A 24,752-nucleotide genomic window follows, 5' to 3' on the forward strand; every position below is an offset into this window, starting at 1 on the left:
TTTTTAACTGAAGTGTGAACTATTTACAGTCACTACTTGAACGTAGCCAATTTTCAAGCGCCCTAAACCAGAAGCAACGTTGGAGAGTAAGCAAAAACCAAACACACCACCAACATACATACCTACCTACAATATATAAAATAAATTTCTAGTTAACACGCAAGAAAACATAAATAAACATATACCATAAGTAACAAAAAAAGCGAAAAAAAGAAAAACTTGAATAAATACCAAGTGCAAAAAATAAGAAAAAGAGTCAGCATTTAGCATGCTAAGTCACATGTGAAAAAAATCGGAAAGTATTGCGCAGAAAAAACAGCAACAAATGGAAATCGGTTTTACCTTTACAACCTCTAACTGTCGGTATCGATTTAAAAATATTTACATACCTTAACTTTTCATACACTTTTGAATTCAATTGATTTGACTGAATTGGCTTGGCTGCCTGACGGTTAACAACAACAACGCGCTAACTACACAAAATATCCATCGATTAATTTTTGTATTGGCCGATGATTTTTTTTTGTCGAAAATTTTCATTTTCATTTGAATTTTGTAAAATTTTCTTTTCTTTTTTTTTTCAAAAAAGTATCTCGTTCGCTTAGGAATGCAATGAAATTAGTAATGAAATTGAGCTTGCATATACAACATATTCTGTGTATGTATGTATGCGTGTGTATGTAGTACGTATGTATGTTTGGCAGTGCGTGCGTGCGCGCTTACGTTGCTTCAAAAATAGTGCATCACACTGCAATTAATCCCACGCTCGACGACGCTTACCTTCCTACGTTTTTCTTTCGATTGTTTTACTATTTCGGTTTGAAAATGTCTCCCTTTTGTTCCCAATGTATGGGAAACTGCTGTAAATACATCAACATATTTGCAAACCTTGGTAATTTACACTTTTTCCCCTTGACAAATTTTGCTTCCCCCTCCCCTTCAGCAGGAGTCATTCATTGTCATTTGTGGCCTTGCGCGGCAGGAAGAATGTACTTTAGAGACGCGCTTATATTTTTTTGAGGGAGGTCAAACCTTTTCCACCAAATAGGAAAAGTCATAAAGTGTGGTAAACTAGTAGTGTACAGTATTTTTTTTAATACGCTTTTCATGGTTTTACGGAATGAGTTCTCAAGCAAATAACTGAAGTAGTGAAATAAGTAGAGAAGTAGGGTATTTTACTGGCAGGAGAAACACAAATCTAAAAAATGTAAGTTAAAAGATATGTTGGCGTTTAAAAAAGTTATATTTTTATTCTCTTAAAGCCAGATGCAGACTCTTCCCGATTTTCTTAATTTTCACTGCTAAAGTATATGAAAAGTAAACTAAATATGCGCTTAAAAGTAACCTAAGTTTGCGGCAAACCAACAGTGAATATGGGGGATTTTTTTGCTGTTGGAGCTTTGAAAATCATATATATATATCTGGAAAATAATCATACTTTCCAGAGCGTTCTGGCAAATAAAATATGTTAGACTACAGATTTTCGAAAATGTTGAGGTTTTCTGGTGGAATACAAAAATTTATAAAATCTTAATTACGAAAATATTCATTAAGGCATAGTTTTAGGTGCATAAAGTCAATATATTCAGTTTTTTTGTGCATCTTTGGTTTTATTTTATGATTTCCTAAAAACCTTAAAATGTTCTCTTCCCACGCATATTTATTTGTACGTGGGCTGTTGTTTGTTATTAAACTTTTTTGAGTAATAAAAATGTGTAGGGGATTTCGAAGTCAAAAAATGTTTACTCCCCCATTTCTTAAGAACAAAAGAATCGCCTAGATTGGAAATTTTAAATTTTTCTGTTGTTTTGTGATCAAATACAATATTTTTCTTGGAAATCCATCAGTTATTTTTTGTCACTTCCTTTCGGCTTTAATTATCCTTTCATGTCTGTAATATATTAGCTTACAACTAAAGTATATTTTTTTTTTATATATTTTTGTAAAACAACGTGTTGTAAACTATGAGCAATTTTGAAGTTAAAAAAAAAATCTAAGCTTGATATCCTTATTTTCATTTGGATTTCCAAGCGCCTTTACCCTTTTTGCAAACTACATTCTTCCGTGTTTCCCCAATTTTGTACAGCATTTTTAAACTAAACATTTTTATTTGTTGCTCGTTTAGCTTAAAAATAGTCATAGTTTTTTGGATTTTTTATTTTAACTAACACCAAATTTTTCCTTTCGCAGGTTTTCCGTATACGCACTCCGACAGAAGCTATCAATCTGGTATCGCAACTGCTCGAGTATACGCCAAGTGCACGTATAACGCCACTAAAGGCCTGCGCACATCCATTCTTCGACGAACTGCGTCAGGAGGGCAACACTACATTGCCCAATGGACGGCCTATGCCCCCATTATTTAATTTCACAGAGCATGGTAAGTGTGTGGGTGAGTGGTAATACAGCAAAAAAATAAAAAAATAAAAAATTGGCGACTACTGCCAAAATTATGCTGCAAATTCTTGTAAACTTTTTATTTACAGTTTATTTTTTAGTTTTTTTTTTGTATTAAGCATTGTTATTTTTGATTAATTTCGGTTTTCTTACCACTTGCAGAACTTTCGATACAGCCAAGCCTAATCCCACAATTGTTGCCAAAACATCTGCAAAATAACAGCGCAGGTCGACCGGTCGCCGGTGCTGGTGGCGAAGGTGCTTCTGGCTCAGCATCAAATCCGTCAAGTGGCGCCGGTACGCCAGGCGGCGCAACTTCCCAAGCAACTTCAGGTTAGTAGTGCGATATTGATTAATAATATAGTTTATGAAAAGTTGTCATAAAATTTGTTTAAATCAAATTTGCATAAAGGACATTGTTAATTGTTGATATTTAAAAATATTATTTGTTAAATGTTGTTATTGTTATTTTTTCACATATTTATGTTTGTGGCTTTAACAAATCACATTTGACAAGAAGCTATGCGAAAAAAAAACAAAATCAAAAAACTACCACATGCACATCGCATGAGGCAAAGTTGCATATAGTACACCAAAAAGGAAAAATAATACCAAAAGAGAGTGACATAACTATTAATTGAGTAAAAGTGGTGTTGGTTTTATTTACTTTAAAATGTGTAAAATTTACTTCAAAGCGTATTTTCTTTCCTTGCATTTTTTTAAGTTTTCATTTGTTTTATTTTACGTTTTAGATTTATTTTCCTCATTTTAAATATTTTTGCTATACATCTATTTTTTTGCACAAAATTTATTTTGATTTTTTCCATTTTTTTATTTTCCTTTAAATTTTTTATTTCGTTTTTATTTTTCATCTAAATTTTGAACATTTCTTGTTCACCCAAATTCGTTTTTTAGCTAATCAAAAGTTTGAAATTTTTATTTATTTATTTCATTTTCATTAAATTCGGAAGTATTCTTTTAGTCCCGGTTTGTCGACATTTCAAGTTTTTTTTTTAATTTAAGCTGATTTTGGAATTGATATTCTTTCTTATTTCCTATTTTTTAAGTTTTTTAATTTGTCATATCTTTTAATTTTTTTAAATTAAGTTTTCACTTCGTTTTTGTTTTTGTTTTTGTGTTTTTTTTTTTATTTAATTGTTTGATATTTTTTCTGATTCCATCATTTTTAAAATGTTTTATTTTTCCTTATTTTAATGTGATTTTAACATTTAATATTTTAATTTTTTTTGGCATCTTTTAATTTTTTAGATTTCGTTACATTTTTTTTTTCTTTTTTTTTTCTAAAATTCAAATTGTTCGCTTCTTTTTTAGCATGTGCTGCCTGACTGTCTGTCGCCCATTTTTCATCCGCTTTTCTTGGCTTTTTGTTACACACTTTGTTACATTTATTTGAATCTTCTTTTTGTGTTTATGTTCACTTCTCACACACTTTTCTTTATTTTATCTGAAAATATATATGTTTGTATATTTTTATTTTTTACAGATTCATAGTGGCATAGTTCTTTCTTACGTTATGTTATAATAATAATAAACAAGAACATAGGAAAGAAAAATAAAAAAAAACAAAAACAATCATGATTTCTATAAAAATAATAATAAGAAATGTACCTATGCGTAATAAAATAGAAGGGCAAAAACAAAAAAAAAAAAATCAAAACAAAGCGAAAATGGCCAGCAAGCAAAAGCGCTATATCTATCAACATAAATATCATACATATACACATATAGTAAAAAGGCAAAAATCATATTAAAAAAAAACTTTTTAAAGCAAAATTTCTGCAAAGAAAAAATTAAAATAATAATTAAAATAAATATAAGAAATGCTCTGTAAGCGCGCAAAATTTCAAACCTAGAAGCATAAGAAGAAGCAGCAGCCACAATAAGCAAAGCAAATCAAGCGAGCAACTCTAGATATTTCTTTGAAAAAAATAAAATATAATGAAATAAAAAATTTAACAAGCGAAATCTTAAAAGGAGAAGAAGCACCCAAACACAAGCAAGCGAGCGATCGAAATTGCACCTCCACTTTTATAGATACATAATTTTATGTAAAAAATTTGCATTAAATTTGTAGTTTTTTTTAACTTCCTTTTTTCTGTTTTTGCATATCATTTATACTTATATAACTTCTACATTTTGCGCTGCACTTATTTTTATGAAACGTAAAAAAATTAAAAAAAAAAAAAACCAAACCAACAAACGGAAAAAAGAAAAACATATTTTTTTTTTTAATTATTTTTTTCCGTTAACTAAATTAGCCCCATATCTCGCAAGCACAACATAATTACTTTGTATTTGTGCTTTGCAAAAATTGTTATACAATTTGTTAGCACGTAGTAATTTGTAAAAAAAAAAATGTCGAAGTAACTGGGAGAGCAGTTGTTTTACGGTTGGCAGACGGAAATGCGCTTCGCAATTAGCGGAACGGAGCGCGGCAGGCTGTGACGCGAAGTCAGTGTGGGAATTCGACTACCCTTTTAGCCGCTCCGAGGCCAGCGGAGTTGCCTTAAACAGACGGCAGAAAACTGGGAAGCTGCAAATAATTCTCCATTTAAAAAGCAGTTATTATTTGCATAGGAAAAAATTGTAAAGAAAAATCTTTTAAAGCCCGTGGAATGAAATATTTTAGATAATTTTTCGCTTTTATTTTGCATGCCTCTGTCTTTTTACCTTCAATCACTATTTACCACATATATTTTATTAAATTTGTTACTCAAAAGCGAAAAAAAATATTAAATATTTACATACTGCACGAAATGAAGAAGCTAGTTTTATATAAATGAAAAAAAAAAACATGAAAAATAATATATGTATGTACATTATAAACTTAGATTTTTTCGTTGTAACTACTTGCTTTATTTTAAATATTTTATTTTATTTTTATTTTTAACACGTATTAGGTAAAACAAAAAATCTTGTAAATTAAACAAAAAAAAAAAAGAAATCAAAAATGTAGCGTGAAATCAATTGTTTAATACAATGCAAATTATAAAAAAAATGCTTTAAAAGTAGACAATTAAATTATTAATAATTATTTTTAATGAAACGACAACCATAATATACTACATACATACTGTGAAAATACAATTAAATGAAAGTGAAAAAATTTTAATAAAAACAGAAATATTATTTTAAAACAAATGGCATTCGGGGTTTTTTCTAACTTTTTACGTAGTTTTGTTGCTGTAGCCTATCTCTTATAACTGTGTCATCATCTCTTTGCCTTATTCACCACATCACCAGTAGCTAGCAAAATTTTCATGCATCCAAAAATTTATCTATTAAAAATTTTAATTTTAATAAACCAAACTTTAATTTAAGATTTTATAGTAGTATATCACTTTTTGAAATTAAATTTTTTGCAATCAACACTCTTTCATCACTTTTCTCGCTTAGAGTTGTCTAATCAATTTTATTTTATTTTACAGCGAAATCCTATTTGTAGTTTTGTTGTAAAACTTAAGAGGGAGGTGTCTTAACGAAAATTACATAAAATTAAACATTTTGATTTATGTGCATACATCTTCAGTTATCATTATCTAAATTCTTTTATTACATAAATTATATTTCTTTAGTTAAATTCTTTAAATATTTTGCAAAAGCAAAATTTCATTTTTTACAAAAAACAATTTTTAAATTTTTTTTTTCAAAAATTATCTTTATACAATAAATTATAAATCTTAAAAAGTATATATTTCTCTCAAAAAATATATATCTATGTGAAGTTTTAGATTAAGGTTTTAACAGAAAAATTTCCAAAATACTGAAACTTGTAATATTAAAATTTTTGGTTATATTTCCACGTGTAGTTTGTCAACGAACAAAAATAAAAATAAATATCAAAAATTGTTCATTTTCCAACTGAAAATACTTTTGGCATATATATATATATTTTTTTTTTTTAATATATTTCTTTAACTATTCGATTTACATATTTTAAATATTTCTTCTTATGCCCACCTTTAGCGTTGGGCGCTATTTCGGTGTTGCATGCACTTTAACAACTCTTTTTTTTTACATAACATTTTTATGCAAGTCGCTCTCTTTTTAACAATATGTAAAATACATGTTTAAAATACGACAAATATTATAACAATTAACAAAATGTCACTTTACAGTTATCGAAATCGATAGTTACTTGCCATTTTTACGCTCTACTTGTGCTGTGCGACAGTCAAAATGTAAAATTTACTAATCAAATGTTTATTGTTATTATTCTCCTTCCTTCCTCGCATTTCACCACATCGCACGTGCGACACACATACCCACCCACATCATTTGACCACCAATTGACCATCAACCCACCGACAACCATACCATATTTGACGTGCAGGCACACAATCGAGCGCTTTGGCTAACGCCAACAGCAGCGGCGGCGCCGGAGCAGCGGCCACCACATCGTCCAGCGCTTCAGTAGCAGCAGCAGTCGGTGGCAATACCGCGAGCGGTGGTGCGCCTGCAGCGTCTTCAGCAGCGCAAGCGAGCGGAGGCAGCGGTGATGCGGGCAATAGCAACAATGGTGGCAATCAGCAACAGGCGACCGGTAGCGGTGCGGCAGCGGCAGGCGCGGACGAAGTCGCATCGAACGCTGGGGATGGGAATGGCGGCGACGGTGGCGCCAGCAATAACAGCGGGGGCGGCAACGGCACGCAGCCGCAACAGACAGCGACGACAATGGGTTAGCGAGCTGTAATCGAAGTATATGGAGGGCCTATTAATTCTAATAAGAATAATTAAATTTAAATAATAAAGAAAAAAGGAAACATTTAAAAATAAAGTAAAAAATGCTATAAAAAGTTAAAAATAAAAATGTGTACGAGTAAAGAGAGAGTAAGAGAGAAATAACAGTAAAAAAAAATTAACAAAAATATAGTACGGAAAATATTGAAAACAAAACTAACATATAATTAATTATATATTATATAATAAATAATTCATTATTATTAAAGAAAATAATGCTAAAACGTAAAACACTTTGAAAGTAAATAATTGCAAAAGTAAGAGAATAATATAAATAAATACATTAAAAATTCGCAGCTGTTTAAAATGTGCAAGAAACCACTTGCGATACATACAACAACAACAAAACAAAAACAGAAAATTTAATTTTCAATATTATTTTTACTTTATCCTTAGCAGAAAGTATAAACAACATAAGTGAGGTTAGGTGAATAGCAACAGGTAAATAAAAGAAGAAAAAAAAAGTTTGCATAAATACGACAAGTTAAGCAACAAAAAGAAAAGGAAAACAACAATAGCAAGCAGTAAAAGAAAGAAAACTAATAAAAAAAATTCTTATTGATAAGCAACAAAGAATGGTAAATGCATTAAAAACAACATAATTAAAAAAAATATATATAAATAAAATATTAAACAAAAAATATTATTAAATTTATTATTACAAAAACAAACGTAGCATAAATCATAAAAAAATCATATATTTGCGTTGTATAGATGATGATAAATGATTAAAATAAAATAAATTACAATTATAATGACGATACTGATGCGCTGACGATATGAAATGATAGAAGTGCGCAAAAAATAGTAGCTTAGTTGAAGAATTCAAGCAGATGCAGCAGTTTGAGTTTATGTGGCGTGCGACAAGCGGCCATATATACATCCATACATGCATATATTGAGAAGCAGCAGTTAGCAGTTACTGGTAAAATGAAATGTAATCAAAAAAATCTAAATCTAAAAAAAAAATAATAACTAATATACAAAAACAAAAAACAGAAAAAATTGCAAAAAAAAATATTTGAAACAAAAAAATACATATGTATTTGTTGGCAAGCATAAAGAACGCAAACGGAATGTGCGAAAAATAAGAAGCAATGCCGTTGCACTTTGCACTACCCGTACGCAAACTCACTGTGGCAAGGACTAACAGCATATTCAAAGTTTACAAACTAAAACTTTATTATCCAAAACGAAAAATCTGCAAAAAAAAACAACAGTCGCTAAATAAAAACAAAATTCAGTAAAAATTTAAACTACCATCACACACACATTCATATTTCATACATGTTGTATGTAAAAAATGCAATCAATCAAATGCGCTTGAAATGCTACTGCAACGCTTGCTCAAGCGAACGATTGGCAACGCCACTAAATGTGAACAGAGGCTGAAAAGCTGTTGGCAACGCGGCCGCTACTTACATTCACCAAACGTTTAGTTTTCGTTGTATCACGTTGCGCGCGTGTGCCAAGCGTTTCAAACGCATTTATTTTTTAAATAAATTTAATAAATTTATTTCACTTATTGCATGTGGTTCAAAGCAAAAACAAAAAGCTTAGCGCGTAGCTGCACTGTGTTTGTGTTTGAGCCGCCGGCACAAAGTTGTGTCACTTGCCGGCCGCCGCCCCCACCGGTGCAGCCTAAGCACTATCACCAAATGCAAAAATCATTTCTGCGAACAAATTTAAATAGAAAATCAGAAAAATATGTGCAAACCCTGTTTTAGAAAAAAAAAAAAATAAAAATAAATTAGCTGCATATGAAGCATTACAGCAAAGTGAGAAGCATTGAAGAAGTTTAATTATTATTAATTACTTTATAAGCAAACTTGAAAATATACTAAATAAAAAGAAAATAAAATAAAAACAGAAAATATGTAAGCAGTAAAGAAAAACGGAGATTTCACATCGCTCGCGGTAAGTTTGTCGAGTTTCATTAACTAAGTATGTATGTACTATGTTGTTCTTTATACTTTATAAAATAATTAAATGCAATTAAACTAATTACTTAAATTTAGTTTGCCGTTTTTATTATGATTATTAATAAAATAAATATTATTACTTTTATGATTAAACAAAAAAATTATTATTTATGTAACTTGTGTATGCTATGCTACATGTAAACATCATTTATGTAAGTCGTTAAGTCAAGGCGGTCATGTTTAATTTTATTTCTAAATACAATTGAAAAACAAAAAAATGCAACAAATAAAAACAAAATAAATAAATCTAATTAATAACTATAAACTTTGGTATGTTTGATTTAATACAAAAAAGCAAACGCTGAGAGCTGAAGAAGCTTATAGTGCAATAGTATAAATAAATCAAAACAAAAACAAAAAAAAAAAACAAAAATAAGAAGGGTGTTCCTTTAGCTCGAAAAACACCCAAGCTCCTCGACAATCGCAAAACTTTGGCTTAACTGTCAAAATTTGCATGAAAAATGCTTGCGAGTTTTGTGAATTTTTCGTGTTTAAAAGAATCACCTGAATAAAAATAATCATGCTTATTACAGTATCCGACGGTTGTGATGCGCACGTATCGAGCTCGATTCGCACTGTCGTAACAAGCGAGTGTGAAGGATTACATTCGTGTTCTGACGAATCTAATTCTTAATACTTAATCGTAATAGGCATGAATAGCTAAGAACAAAACACGAGTAAAATTCGATTTTTTAACTCATACTGACGGTTTCTGCAATTCACTTCCCAATGAATTTCAAACAAAAGTCACTTTGAATTCAACTTGAATGGGGTTGAAATTCACTCGGAATTGAATTGCAGAACCTGCTTGATATATAGAGCAAAGAACTTAGAAAACAGGGAAGCTACATAGAAGTGCACCACTCGGCTGGTTGCTTGATGTTCAAGGCAACCAGCCGATTGGTGAACTTCCAGCCGCGTTACGTTGGAACGTGACCTACTACTATGCACCTTCCTAGTTTTCTATGTTCTTTGGATATAGTATCTATGCATCTTATTGAGTTCGCTGCAAAAAATGTACACCTATTTAGTTATTTTAATTGAAAATTTTCAATTAAAAATATTTTTAGGGATAACTTTCTGATTCACAGTTATTATCGTAGACATTTTGTGACGCCCATACCATTTCTTTTGTGAACATATATTGTCGATTCTGTAAATCACGAAGACCACTTACACAATTCTGTAATTCTCAACAGGCTCACTATAACAGCCCTGTTCTGCAATCCGATCCGAATAAATATATAAATGTAAGTGATCAAAGGAACATTTTAAACTTTAGCGAACAACCAAAAATGTAAGTAAACGAATTAAAATTGAAAATAATTAAAAATAAAAATAAATAAAAATAAAATAAAACCAGATTAAACTGCGACAGCTTGAGTTGGAGCTAGAGAGTTTCGAATTTGGAATTCGGATTGCAGAACAGGGCTGTGAAATATTCATTACACTGTGTATTTACCATAGACATAACGGCTGTTGTTGTTGTAACAGCAGAAAAAAACCTCCAAATAGTCTTTGGGGAATGCTGCTAGAGTAACCATCCTTGGCCAAGAATGAATCTGTGTTCTTCCGGTTACGCAGACCCTACTGTAGTGGGAACAATAAACACAGCAGTAACCAGCAGTAAAATGTTATCCATAATTTAATTATTTGCAAATAATTCATTCACGATTGATTAATTCGAGAATAAATTGCTTATTCGTGATTTTATTCGTTATTTGAAATAATATTTATTCATTCATTCACTTATAGCACACTGATCGACGATTTGATTTTTTATTTCCTTAGTGTTTTATCTTGAATATTACTTGTTTTATTTTCACTGATTATTCGAATAACGAATAAAGTAATTTATCCTTCACTCGAATAATTTTTCATATAGATACTAAATTATTTACAAATAACGAAAACAATATCTTTTGGGGAATGATGCTGCAGTGACAGTCCTTGGCCAGATATGAATCTGGGTCGTAGACCCTTTTGTCGTGGAAACGGGAACATACCAGTTATAGATGTCGGTTGTATAAACAATAGCACGAGTCAGTTTTTAATTTTTGGGTAGTTGGTAAAGGCAACAAAGCCTAAAGCTGCCTTTACACGGGTCGATTTTTGTCGACTGGAAAATCGACTGAGAAATCGACAAGCCAAAACACTTTCATTTTACGGTTGAATTGCTACCGTCGATTTGGGTTGAAGGACAAAAATCGACCCGTGTAAAGGCAGCATAAGGTTTTATACTCCGTGAGTCTAAAATGTTTTGAGTGTGCAAAAATGTTTGCTCATACAAAAATATTGTTCGTGAGGCTTGGGTTTGTTTTGTGAAAAATGATAACGTCAAAGTGCGCAGCACGAATTTCAAGCCAAATGCCGTTCCGGGCAATTGTTAAACCAGACATTAGACTCTTGAAGTAGCTAGTTCTTGATCTTAAAAAATCTTTAAACAAGTGACACATGTGCCCAAAACAATCCAACATCTTCAATTGAAAATCACACTCTCAATCGCTTAGAATTTCATGTGTTTGCATTACAAGAATCCACTTCTAAAGTATTTGGAATGGAATTTACCGTGACGAGTGAGTACCAAATCTCGTCCAATAAAATAAATGGCTTACTAATCGTTCACGTTTTTCAGTGTATTTTAGTATTGCTCGTTTTATATGCTTTATGCTCATTTTCGTTTCACGAAGGAATTCTAGAGCTTAATTAAGCGCCACTTACTCAACAACTGATAATAAAAAATTTATTTGTTGGCGACTTTTATTGAATAAATAAAAAAAAAAATATATGTATAATTTTCTTTACCAAAATTTTTTTTTTTTAGGAAGTATAAAATATACAACCCTACAACCCATTTTAAGCTTAATTTTTAATTTCATGCGGAGAATTGAAATAATATCCACTAAAAAATGCAAACGAAATAATAAATACATAATTCCATAACATCACATCTAACTCTATTCCACACGACGGCTTTAAGTTTACTATATAATTTCTTTTTTAAAACATCACATAAATGAAATTGTAAACATTAATAATAATAATATTGAAATAAGGTATAATATAAAAATTATAAATTTATTAAAAGGGCAATAGTAGGAGATATCGAATTATATAAATTCTCTAACTGTTTAGCTATAATAAAAAATATTAAACGAAAATAATACATACGAAAATAATAATAAAATAATTAGAGTAAAATTTTGAAAACCCTTGTCTGAAAAAACTGCAGCGTTGTTTTAGATTTTCTCCTGTATTCTCCACAAAAATAGTATCTAATAAAGTTTTTCAGATCTGTCATATTGAGAAACTTTAACATATGTTGTTTATTTCTACGTTTTTTTTTAGTTTTTGTATTGGCTAGGCGACAAAATAAAAAAAAGTGATATTTATAAACTAGATATTTTCAAAACTCATTATTAGTTACATATGTACGAATGTACATACCACATACGCATATGCCTAATGCGAAGTACGTAGTAGAAGTGAGTGATCTGCTCTAAAATTTAGATAATCTACATACATGTGTGAACGCACTATTATACTGAATGTTGCCTCCCAGTTTAATGCAAGCTAAGTACACTCACTACTATCGAAAAAAACTACAGTTTTAAAATCGGCACCGATTTTTTGAACCTACGTAAAAATTTAGAACCATAATTCAAAAAATTTAATCATTTCTTTTAAATTTGTAGCTGTTGCAATATTAGCGTGTATACATATATGTACATGTTTTGTAGTTTAATGTTTCAAATAAGGAAGAAAAAATATAAACGTAGTAAACAAATGTATATTGAGTATATAATTACGATTCCATCCGTCAAAAAAATCACATGTAATGAAAAAATTCACACAATCGGCCATAGTTCCTTATCAACCACGATTTCACATTAACTATTATTAACAGGCAGAATTTGAAACCATTTTTTTAAGGCATAAAAGTATATCTCATGCCTAAAATTATGCACTCTTTGTTTTCACTAAAAGAGTTATTTACCATTCAAGTTAAAATTTCTTGCTGTAAAACAAAAATACATATTTAAAAAAAAAAAATATGCAACGCTGTTGCTATTTATAAATAAATGGCTACTACCGCAACTTGTTTACTTTATCTTAACGTTAAAAACACAAAACCAAATTAAAAACTTAGAAAATACTGAATGTACTATTTATTAAAACACATTGCATATACTCATAATAAGCAAAATTACAAAAAATTCAAAATTTTCGAAAATTGTAACACCAATAGCACAAGAACATGAGAATAAAATCTTAGAGCAGCATTAACATAAGTTTAAAAAAAATATTTACATATGTACATAAAAATACAAAATATGTAAAACTAAAAAAAAAAATATTAAATTACGAATAAAAATAAAAGAATAAAATCTTGCATACTAAGTACGTACTATATAAAAATAAAAAAATTAAAATAATATACATACATATTAAACGCATGCATATGTATGCAAAATAATATCACACACCTTTTTCAAAAGGGGCACAAATAAAAAACATTTGGTAGATTTTTTGCATAAATCAATTCGTAGGATGTATCTCCAATTAATGCAAACATTTTTTTCGTGAGTATATTCTCTAACTAAAAAACTGCTCTTAAAGCTGCAGTTATATTTTCGGATCTGATTTTTGAGTTTGCCTCTTTTTTTTTACTTGTATATCGCACACTCACTCCTCAAAAAAAAAACAATTCTTAGGATTTATCTTCAATTAATGCAAATATTCTTAATGGTTATATTCTCAACTAGAAAACTACAGTTATGCCCGTTTTTGTATTAATTGCGTTAAGTATTAACGTTCCGGATCTGCTTTTTGATGTGTGCCGCTCTTGAAAGGGGTGTGCAATATGTATGTACATGCAAAAATACCAAAAGCTGTAAAATTAAAACAAAAAACTATTAAATAAAAAATGTCTAAAGAAAAAATAGCGGCAGTCCCTATCAAGAAACAAAAGCGTGTAGCACTTTAGTAAAAATAATTTAATTATATAAATGCATAATTACAAAAATAAAAATATAATAAAAAAATGCAAAGACGGTTAATACACAAACAAATAAATTCATAATAAAATATATAAAATTTCCAAATACATTATTACTATAAAAAATAATAATAATCATAATGAGTCTACAAAAAATGGAAAAAAATATTGATATGAAAATATTCAAAACTCTAAAATTAAGTAAATAAAACCAATCTAACTGATAAGGGTAAAAACAACAGCAAAAAACGTAAACCAGGAAATCCAAGTAACAGAAAGGAAATGTGTTAAGCGTTGAAGATGTGTAAAAATAATAAATATGCAACAAAAAAAAAACACAAAATAGGGTTTCAATTAATGTGAGGTTAGGTAGAAAATTGTGTTAACAGCTGTCCATGTAGTGCTTCTCCTGCGATTTGCTATGTTTAATTGGCTTTCTTTTAAAAAAATTTTAAATTAAAAATGGTTTTCTATGCTTTTGATGACTTCTGTCTTTTTGAAGCTCAGAATCCAGGTAAGATATTGTTGAGAACTTTGGCCTGAAAATATTTTCGATCAGAGTTACCACGCGTCTATGTAATACAAATTTTTATTTTGGTAGTTTAAATAAGGATTTTTTTTGAATGTGCACACAGTGCATATACGCTCAAGATATGTACTATTAATTCCAGCGTATTTTTAAATAGGGTTGCCATCTAAATTTTCAAGTGAGGAATTTGCTTACTTAATAGATATCGAAATCCAATTTTTTTTTTATTTATTTCCAAAATATTTTTTTAAAGCTATTTGGATAGACCAGGATTTGATATCCAAACCTTGAAAACTTTAAAATATATATGCACTTCGAGCAAAGCTCGGTCAACCTGGTACTTAGTCAGTAAGTGTAAACACAGCCTAGTATTAGCTTTTCCTTAGGCTAAAAACATAGTGGAGTGGCGAGCAAAGCGACGATTGCAAACGCGAATGTATCAATTCGAGAGCGCACATAGTGAGTAGTAAAGCATAGATAGCGTAAAAGAGCATGGGGCCGATTTTAAGATATGTATTTTATATTCTTCGATATGCTTAAAATAAAAACAAAAATTATGAAAAAGTATTGTAGCATTAATTCTTCTAATTATTTTCCATTTTTCATTTCATTAAATATTAATGGCAGGTTTATAAATTGAAAAATATATGAAAACATAAATTTAAAAAGCTCTTTAAACCTACTTTATTTTTTATGAATAAGCACCATAAATATGTTCATATAGGTCTGCATTTTTTTCTTTTAAATAAATACATTTTGAATAAAATGAGAAAATTTAATCGCGAAATTTAAAATTATTGTGGTTGTTATGGTTTTAGCAAATCGTTGCTCTTTCGATGCTTCGCGCGATGTTTTCGCTCACCGCTCCACTATGTGCTTAGCCTTAATTATTATTTTTGCCCCTTCAAGCGATTCAGCCTGATGCTTCATTATTTTTTTTATTAAATACTGTCAATTAATGCTCCCGAAAATATTGTTCAGTTCTATGCAATCAATGCAAATTTTATTTATAATCTCTTATAAATACAAAAATTTTCAAATATCCTTATTTTGTGGTATAAATGTATGTATAAAAAATGCTCAGCATTATACATTTACGTATTTTTCACAGTACTGCGAATCTCATGGCGAAAAATATTTGCAAAAAAAAAGAATAAAAACACACACAAAATGGCAACAAATTTCTAGTTGTTTCAACTATTTTCTTTTTTTTTGCACAACATTTTAATAACCTCAGAGACAATTTAGACCATTGCGTATATTTTATCTAAACCCCATCAACAGCAAGCGATCCGCTCCTAGTCTTGCTCCCATCAACCCAGCAGCACCTTGCGCATCATATAGCCACTCGCGCCGCTCGACTGTGGACGTTCCGGCTCCGGTTCGATGCACTTCGAGGAGCAGAGATATTGCAGCAGCGGCACACGATACTTGCCGCAGAAGTCCACGAATTTGATGTGCTCAACGCGATTGTCGAAGAAGACACCCTTGCATTTGGGGTTCACGCAACAATTGGCGCTTTGCAGGTAATCGTTGACGGTGCGTGGCACAATGCCCGGACCATAGGCAATGCCGGTTCCTTTTACAACGCGTGCGGCGAATTCCATCAGCGTGGGCGGCTTCATCGCGATGTCCTGTACGAAGCGCACCACCAGCGGATTGTCACGCAAGCTCAGCTGTAATGAGATCGGGAGAGAGAGAGAGCGCAAAGACAGTTTTTGTATGAGTAAAATTATGTGAAATTATTTTGAAAGCTTTCAGAGCTCACCTCTGTTAAATTTTTCAAAGCAATTATATCCTTGGGTAAATGTCTCAGCCGATTCTTGTGCAACAACAGCGATTTCAGATTTTCCAAGTGCGCAATGCTGGTCGGTATTTTCTCGATTAAATTATCACAGAGTACGAGCGCCTGCAATTGGCTGAGGGAACCCACTGCTTCCGGTACATCACTGATGAGATTGCCGCCTAGCGAGAGTACTTGTAAGCTGGAATTGGAAAAACGTGTACAAATTATTATTCCGAATATCAAACAAGACAAAGAATACTTGAAGTTATTTGCAGGAGTTAGAAAACTGCAATGCGCTTAAAAAATGGAGGCCCATCTCGAAAATTGTATGTAGAATAAAAAAAAACCGGAACTATTCCAAATAATTATTAAAGAGGGATGCTAACTTTATATGTAATTAAAAAATAATAAAACGTAGTATTAAAAATATTTCCAATTAAAAAAAATACATTACTGAATACCTTTTAAACGCGAAGACGTTGAATCATAAAAAGCAAGTTAGAAAAACTGCTTGGGTAAAATTAAAAAAGTACTCTGATTTCTTACAAATATCGCTAAAAAAATATCTTACAAATTATAAAAAAATCACTAGATTAAAAAATATTTAAAAAAAATTCAAGGAACAATTTATTTAATATTAATTCGACTGCTAGAGACGAAAAAAAAATTTCAAAATTTATTGTAAAGATTAAAAGAATTTTAATTTTTCAACAAATTTAAGAAAAGTTTAGCTCTCCAGTTTTTTTTATTTTTCTATGTGATAATGAAAAACCGAAAGTCGGTAGAAAAAGAAAATAACTTTCGTTTGCAAATTAGAAAAAATTAAATTAAAAAATTTTGGATTTAATAAAATACATTTGAAAAAAGTTTTTTTTTCAAAAATGTAAAGCTTATTGCTTTGAGAAATAATTAAATTATTCCCAAAATAATTTTAACACAATAAAAAAAAAAATACACACAGCTAAAGTGGCAATTAAAATATACCAATTTCAAAGTGAATAAATTGAAGCAAAAAAAGCGGTGCAGAAGAAACGAAACAGAAGTCTAGGTATTGAAAATTTTTCTAAAAAAAAAATACAAAATTCTTGTTATTTGAAAGCTTGAAGGGAGGGAAAATATTAAAATGACATTCTAATTTAAAATCTGCCTTATCCTGAGTTTCGCCAGAAAGAAAAATTCACCCGAAAATTTGTCATTCGCCCATAGTAAAACCATGGAAATCAAAAGTGAAAAGTGAACCGGCTCTGGGAAAATGAAACTCATGATAAGTCTGAAAATGTTTTTCTCTAAAGATGGGCAAACAATTTCTTTTGTAAAAAACTGAGTACCAAATAATTAAAAATAAAACAAAGAAAAAAAAATCAAATTTATTTTTTTTGTTTAATAATTTTAAAGAAGAAAAGAAAAAATTTTCTCAAAATTAGATGTTCCTAAAAATGTAAAGTTGTGTGCAAAATAACGACCAAATTCAAAATGATATTAGGCCCTATGATGAATGTCGTCATCTTCGACGATCGTCAGCGCATCAGTAAAATGGCTTACGATGGCTGTATCGTCACTTTTACTGACGATGACGATATTCAGCTCAGGCCCGATTGTTTGGAACTTATGTTTGTTTATTAATTTTCTTTAAAAAAATAGGTGAAAATAACGCTTAATAAAATCAAATAATTTGCATTACTACGCATCATGCTCAGAGTTTAAGCAGAGAGAGAGAATTGTGTTAACACATACAAACATATATTGTACATGTTTATTTGTTGATTCAAACTCAACATTTGAAAGCACATTTACATGTCTGGCTGTAGCCGATTCCAGATGCTCAGGGTTCAAATCCCAATGCAAGCAACACGCCAATTTTTTTTTTTATCTTAGTGAAAAATCATCCGTGAAGTGCAAAACTAACGCCTTACTTTAATATGGGCGTATTTGAGTTAAATAATGTGTATACTTTTGAATACATTTTCATTTCATTTAAATACGTTTTTTATTTGATTTTACTAGTTTTATTTCCCTCAGTGTAGATAAAAGTTTCCAAGGCTGTACAAAGTTCACAAAAACTTCAAGAGATTTCCATCAATTACTCAGTTTCGAGTACGCAGTTCTGCTGTGCATTAAATTTTAGTTAAAATCCTTTTCTGTAAACATCCTTCAAGTGTTTTAACCAAGCGAAATCTGTGGGGAAATGCATTGCTTTTAACTGCCTACTTTCTCGCTCAGGCGGGCATTATTGAAAAGTCTTCTGAAGTGCTTTTGCGCAATAAAATAATAAGTTTAACAACCGCTCACCCGATAAAGAAAATTTTTGAAGATTATGCGTACTATGTTAGTATGTTCTATGTATGAATAACAACGCTTCATCCGCCTTCGACGTTACGTATACGCACAGTTGTGCAAATTTTTATATTTGTCTTTTAACGCCAAATTTGACCCTAGAAACGTGCCCTAATACATTCAAATGTCTAAAGCATCTGTCGTCGTTTGGTTAATAGAGTTATATGTATATATGCATATACATAGTATATGTATGTACATATTTATGATCTTATTATTGTAAAATGTATGTACATACATAGTTTAATTTATGATTACTCAGCTGTGGTCTTATCGCCAGGCAAAGTCTATCTTTGAGTGCCAACGCACTAATAAAAAGAGCTAAATAAATAGTTCACATCTCTCCATCTTAGAGTGGAAAGTTGCTAAGTCTATTTTTCTACAGGTGGGAAAAGAACTGCTTATAGCAATTTTCTTTAATTATTTTGCAATACTTGATACACAGCTAAACTCAATACGAATGAGAGGAATTCGATGTTAATTAAAGGATTTTGTAATACTTTGGTCTACCGAATTTTCGGTACCTCATTTGTAGTACTGAGTAAATTTGTCGTTTATTGAATTGAAACGGAAGAAAATATAATATGTGCCTTAATATTTTTGGAAACGATGCATTTTTAACTTTTCTTGCTTAAAAATTATAATCATATTTTGACCAGGCACCGGAGTGATAGTCAGCCGCAGCAGCCGTTCTTCTCTTCCATATCTAAATATTAGTTTTCACAAAATGTGTAGTTAGCAACTTTTCACTCTAAGCTAGCGATATGTTTATATGGGGGGCTTATTCTTTTAGCTGTCATAATGATAGATGTTTCCGATTTTAAGATAATCACATGTGTCCGTACGATATCTATGCATTAGAGTGGTTCACAAATTTTTTGAACTTAGTTTCAAAATGTTTTCTAAACTTTTCATACATTTCGTCTTAGATGTCGAAACGTTTTCTGCGAAGGTTTCCAGAGGTGGCCCATCGTCGATGAAAGTACACTCTAGAAAAGGCCAGCGTTTATTCTCACATTTAGACCACTTCATCGATGATAACTTCCTAGAATCGATTCCAGGTTCGACTCATCTATCGTATAGCATCCTAGCTAGCCGTCTGCACTTGAGAACATCGGAATCGCTGTCTGCTGCTTATTCTTATCTTCGTCCGTTGGGGTTTTTTTTTATCTTCACCTCTTCTTCGCTCAGCTGTAAGAACGAGTTCGGTCCCGGAACAGCGTTTACCAGATCTTTCATGTTTTTGGGCTTCGTCCTACGCGCCTGCCATGATTTTTGCCTTTCTAACTCGCGTAGTTTGTCACTTTGATTTTAGACCCACGTAAACGTAGAATGCTTCTGTGCTATACGCGCATAGTTGAGAAATTCTTCCATACAAATAGACCCGCCCTAACATACATAACTACGTACATACATATGTACATCTTGAGGGATTGTTTTTGAGCAAAAATATTGATTATTCGTTTTATCCGTACTTCACATCGTTCGCGACTATTGAATTAAAAAATGCTGATAAGAAAAGGCATTCAATTAAAAATTTTAATTATTTAAACGCATGGCAACAGCAGTGGCAAAATCTTTTTAAGGAAAAAGAGGCTTGTATAGACAAATGCTTTTACATAAATATTAACATAATTATTTCAAAACAAGAAAAATTTAAGTAAGCAAATAAGTAGTGCTCAAGGTTCAAACCCTTGACACGAACTTGAAATATTGTTGAAATCGAAATGCTGTAAATTGTGTTGAAAAAAAGGCGAGTAATTTTGCTTGGCAGCAGATAAGCGAGTATTAAATTAACGATTTTGCATCATTTTGAGTGGGGGGAATTTGCATATTTTACTGTGTTTTTTTTATTGTTATTTATAGATATTTTATTTATTATGTTGTTGCATTTTAGTATTTTGCATTTTAAAGTAAAATTAATGACGCCAGCTGTTGTTCTAATTTATTGACTACCTACGCATACATACACAAGTGCGGTTTAATTAAACTGATTTAAGTATGTATATGTATGTACATACCTATGTACATATGTAGGTTTGTAACTAAGTTGCCCGCTATTGACTTTTCGTACACAGACAATAAACAAACAGGTTATCATTGTTCATAGAATTTTAAGCTGTTAGCTGATAGCTGCTCTGCTGGCTGCTGTTCGCTGCCTGATTATCAACAAAGAATTTCGCAAATATTGATTTTATTTCAATTTATATTTTTTAATTGGAATCAATATGGCCGTTGTCTGTCGGGAGAGTATATTTGAAAGAAAAATAAAGTAATAAACCTATTAAATCAGCTTAATCTACATTCATTCACACAAAGCTACAGCGCAGCGCGCACTAAGAAGCAGACTAATTGCGAATCAGAGCATGTCGAGGAGTTTAGCATTTTTGCAATGTTTGCAAAATAATTTGCTATTATTATTTTTTTTAATCAGTTATGGAATTTTCACTCATGAGCAGTTATTAAAACTCTTGACATTTTTTCGTTTTAAATGCACTCATGTTACCTATTTTTTTCGTTACTTTTGCTTTTTGTTTTTAAATTTGAAAGCACTAAGTTTTTTTTTTAATAAAATTTAAGAAAGTTTTCTTCTATTTTTTCATTAATTTCTTTAATTTTTTCGTCAATTTGCGCTTTTTTTTATTTTGAAATTCATTAAGCAATTTACCAAACTCCATTTTATTTTTTACTTTTTTGAATTTATTTTTGAAACAACTTTTCAATATTTTTTAAATTTTATTTTACTTAATTCAATTTATTTTTATTTTTTATTTTATTTATTTGAATTTATTTCAGTTTTTATTTCCTAATTTTTGTGTGTTTAATTTTTTACTTGTTCCCCTTTTTTATTTTATTCTGTTGTTTCATGCTTTTCAATAATTTTTGTAAACCCACAGCACAAATGTTATAGATTATCAGCTTTTAATAGATCTTTACACATTGTATTTACACACAATTATATGGAAATCTACATATATAAAAATACTTGTTGATGTTTATAAATATGTATATGCACATTAGACCGTACCAGAAAAAAAGTTTGGCGTACAATTTCAAATCTATTGTACTTTTTCGAGACAATTTCGAAAAAGTTTGCGAACGTAGGAGTCGCCTTTTTACATTTTTCGTCATATCTGCGACATTTACAGTTAAATTTTAAAGTATGATACAGTGCACACGCGATAACGTGAACTAATTAAACACAATGGAGTTGTTTGCCATAATCACACCGCGAAAGAGAAAAACTTAGTTCGGTGAGACAAAAATATAAAAAACAAAAATTTGTAAACCAAACCATTTTTTTTATTTAATGTAATAATTTTATCACGTTAAGGAATAGTCAATGATGAAAAAAACTGTAAACTGTTTCTTGATATTTTTGTCGAAAGGAGAATTTTTTTTTATTCCAACGTTCATTGACCACAATGCACGTCATTATAGTACGTACACAACACATCTCAATTGTTATCACGCTAACCTAACACCCGAATAGTAGTAAATTAAAACTCACCAAAAAGCAATAAACTTTTGCTAAATAAGTATTTCAATTATTCCATTGTAACTATTTGAAAAAATTTGATACCGACGGAACAGGTGTTATCGAAAAATATAAAAACGTTACCCCTAGGTTCAGCAAAAAAAAAAAATGTCTTGCAGAAAATACATGGAACTCAGGGATGTACAGTGAACTTGCTTTTGGATTGCTTGTAAGGTGGTACTGTCTAATATACATACATACATGCATGTATATATATGTACTTGGTTTTGTGCTGATAATCTTCGCCCGAAAGGGTCAGTGACGGCATTCAACTTTCACAAATATCCGTCATCGCCGATAGGACAAAAGTGTGTACATAGTTGTTTCTACACACAGACAGCGCTTTATCGATATGTTTATATGCCAATGGATGTTTACGTTTTTAAGCTTATGTAAACCCAAAAGGTTCAAAGTGCTTGGAAAAGAAACTTATTTTTTTTTTATTTGCAGAGTTTTAACGGTCTTTAAAGAAAACATTTGCTTTAGTAATAAAATATATTGTTTGTAGGCCGAAGAAAAATTTCGGGCTCATTACGCAGAAAAAAGGGCGTACAAATTTCGTATTTTATTTATTCAAAAATATTTTATTTTGTCTCCGAGACTCTTAATTTAACAAAAATTAAGAATGTTAAAGAAATAATAGGGCAATTCATCTAAACGCGTAAATGCCTCGTAACCATGTAAACCTCATAATCGTGCATCGAAAAACTCTCTTACAGGTTCCTCCATTTCGAACAGAGTTTAAACATGTAGCACAAAACTGGGTGTAGAAGTTCAGTCTTAACCTCAATAGTTCGTATAAATCACAGCTTATTACCACATTTATGTAAACTTGCACCTAACCAAAAAAGTAGATGCCCTTAGCTGTGCTGGCTGACTTAACTGTGGTGAGTTCTTAAACCAAACATTAACAAAAAAAAATCAAAACAAATTGTTTACTCTCACACTCACACTGCCTCTTCCTCTATACCTCTCTTCTCTCTCTGTATCCCTACCACTCACCTTTGCATTTTCCATATATCCTTCGAAATTGCTGTAATCTTATTCGCGCCCGCATAGAAGTAACGCAGCTGTCTCAACTCCACCACTTGTTCGGGAAAGTGCATCAGCTGATTTCCGCTCAAATTAAGTTCCTTCAAGGCTGAATTGCGCATCACAAACGATTTGGGTAGCGATTTATTTGTGAGCTGATTATTTTTGGCGATCAATGTGACTAATTGCAAATTGCAAATAGCCTCCGGCAGCTGGGTCAAAGAATTGGAGCTCAGATCCAAAACTTTCAGATTGGTGAATTTTATCAAAGAAGGCGGCAGCTGTTGCAGCCGATTGTGATTGAGCAGCAACGTTTCGAAGTCCTTGTGTGTTTTGAGCGTCTTCTTTGCGTGCAAATCGTCGTCCAGCGTGATTTCGGTGAGGTTCATTCGTCCGTAATCGAGCGTTTTTTGCTCGCGCGAGTCCGTGTCGCTGCTGTCCGATGTGTAGACTTCCATTCTTTGTCGTTTAATTTTGTTGAAATTAGTTTTGAAATGTTTTTAGTTTTGATTTGTATTTTTGAGTGGATTAGTTTTCTATATTATTTTTTTTTTTTCAGAAAGTATTATAGTTTCGCAATTTTGTTTTTCTGCCAGTAATACAAAGTAATCAGCAATATTTCAATTTAAGCAAATTGCGCTTGAACTTAATAAATTCACAAATGCCGCGCACGTGTGCGTAAGTAGTTCTCCAGTGACTGTGATTAAAAGCTGCGGCACAAGTATTTATTGCAAGTGCTGTTTGCTCATTTAACCAACTGAGTAGTGGGCGCGTTGGCTTGTGGAGCGTAAGTGGAGCGCAACTAAGTGCTAAGAGATTGCCAGCTGAACGTTGCAGCGGCGTACGTTGCTAGAAAGCAAAAAAAAAAAATTAGTATTTCTCAATTCAATCTTGCGCTCAGCATGCTTCCGCACCACTTGACTAAAGCAAATCAAGCACTCAACTACTACTAAATGGTAGCGACAGCCGCTGTACTCGGGCCTCATGCAATCACCCCGACGAAATCAACTCGAATGCGAGTTCTGAACAGATCGTCGGATGATTTCATTCACTTGAGTGCTGAGAAGATTAGCAGCCACGTGGTTGTAATTTTGGAAGAGTCTCAAAAGTGAACTTGTTCCAAATTTGGCTTTAAGTAGTCCCTTTAGAATTAGTACGAGATGTATAGAATGATGACTAACCATATTGATAATGACATGCGATAAATATTTTAATGCGATTTCAATAAATATATACGTGTAGGGGGCCCAAAAAAATTAACAGAGGCACATCGCGATTATGATTATTTGGGTCATTTCAAGCATTTTTGTCCAAGAAACCATAGGTCTAAAATGAATTTCGAGCCAGCGATTTTTTCTATCTAGTTTTTTTTTCAGAAAGTGGCTCACCTGTTG

General features: G+C 31.2%; 2 protein-coding genes across 4 annotated transcripts in view; one reads left to right on the top strand and one right to left on the bottom strand.

The window, feature by feature from the left end:
- LOC118748539 (protein kinase 3) overlaps window positions 1-7,191 on the top strand; it is a 37,734-nt gene extending 30,543 nt beyond the window's left edge. For 2 of the 3 annotated variants that reach the window (XM_036483057.1, XM_036483058.1), the window contains 3 exons: window positions 2,191-2,380; window positions 2,560-2,730; window positions 6,752-7,191. In XM_036483057.1, coding sequence (XP_036338950.1) covers window positions 2,191-2,380; window positions 2,560-2,730; window positions 6,752-7,101 — 711 coding nt within the window. In that variant the 3' untranslated portion in view covers window positions 7,102-7,191. Of the gene's footprint in view, window positions 1-2,190; window positions 2,381-2,559; window positions 2,731-3,901; window positions 4,759-6,751 lie in introns of those variants that run through there. The other variant, XM_036483059.1, reaches the window with a different exon arrangement.
- Window positions 7,192-15,639: 8,448 nt separating this feature from the next.
- On the bottom strand, window positions 15,640-24,375 carry LOC118748540 (leucine-rich repeat-containing protein 58). The gene is made up of 4 exons (XM_036483060.1): window positions 24,273-24,375; window positions 23,329-24,207; window positions 16,437-16,653; window positions 15,640-16,344 (listed from the first exon to the last, which is right to left on the bottom strand). The coding sequence occupies exons 2-4, from the start codon at window positions 23,814-23,816 to the stop codon at window positions 15,982-15,984; spliced, it is 1,068 nt and encodes a 355-aa protein (XP_036338953.1). The 5' UTR covers window positions 23,817-24,207; window positions 24,273-24,375; the 3' UTR covers window positions 15,640-15,981.
- Window positions 24,376-24,752: the final 377 nt, after the last annotated feature.

Source organism: Rhagoletis pomonella, unplaced genomic scaffold (assembly GCF_013731165.1).
Source record: "Rhagoletis pomonella isolate Grant_MI unplaced genomic scaffold, Rhpom_1.0 Rhpom_scaffold_00013, whole genome shotgun sequence".
NCBI lineage: Eukaryota > Metazoa > Arthropoda > Insecta > Diptera > Tephritidae > Rhagoletis > Rhagoletis pomonella.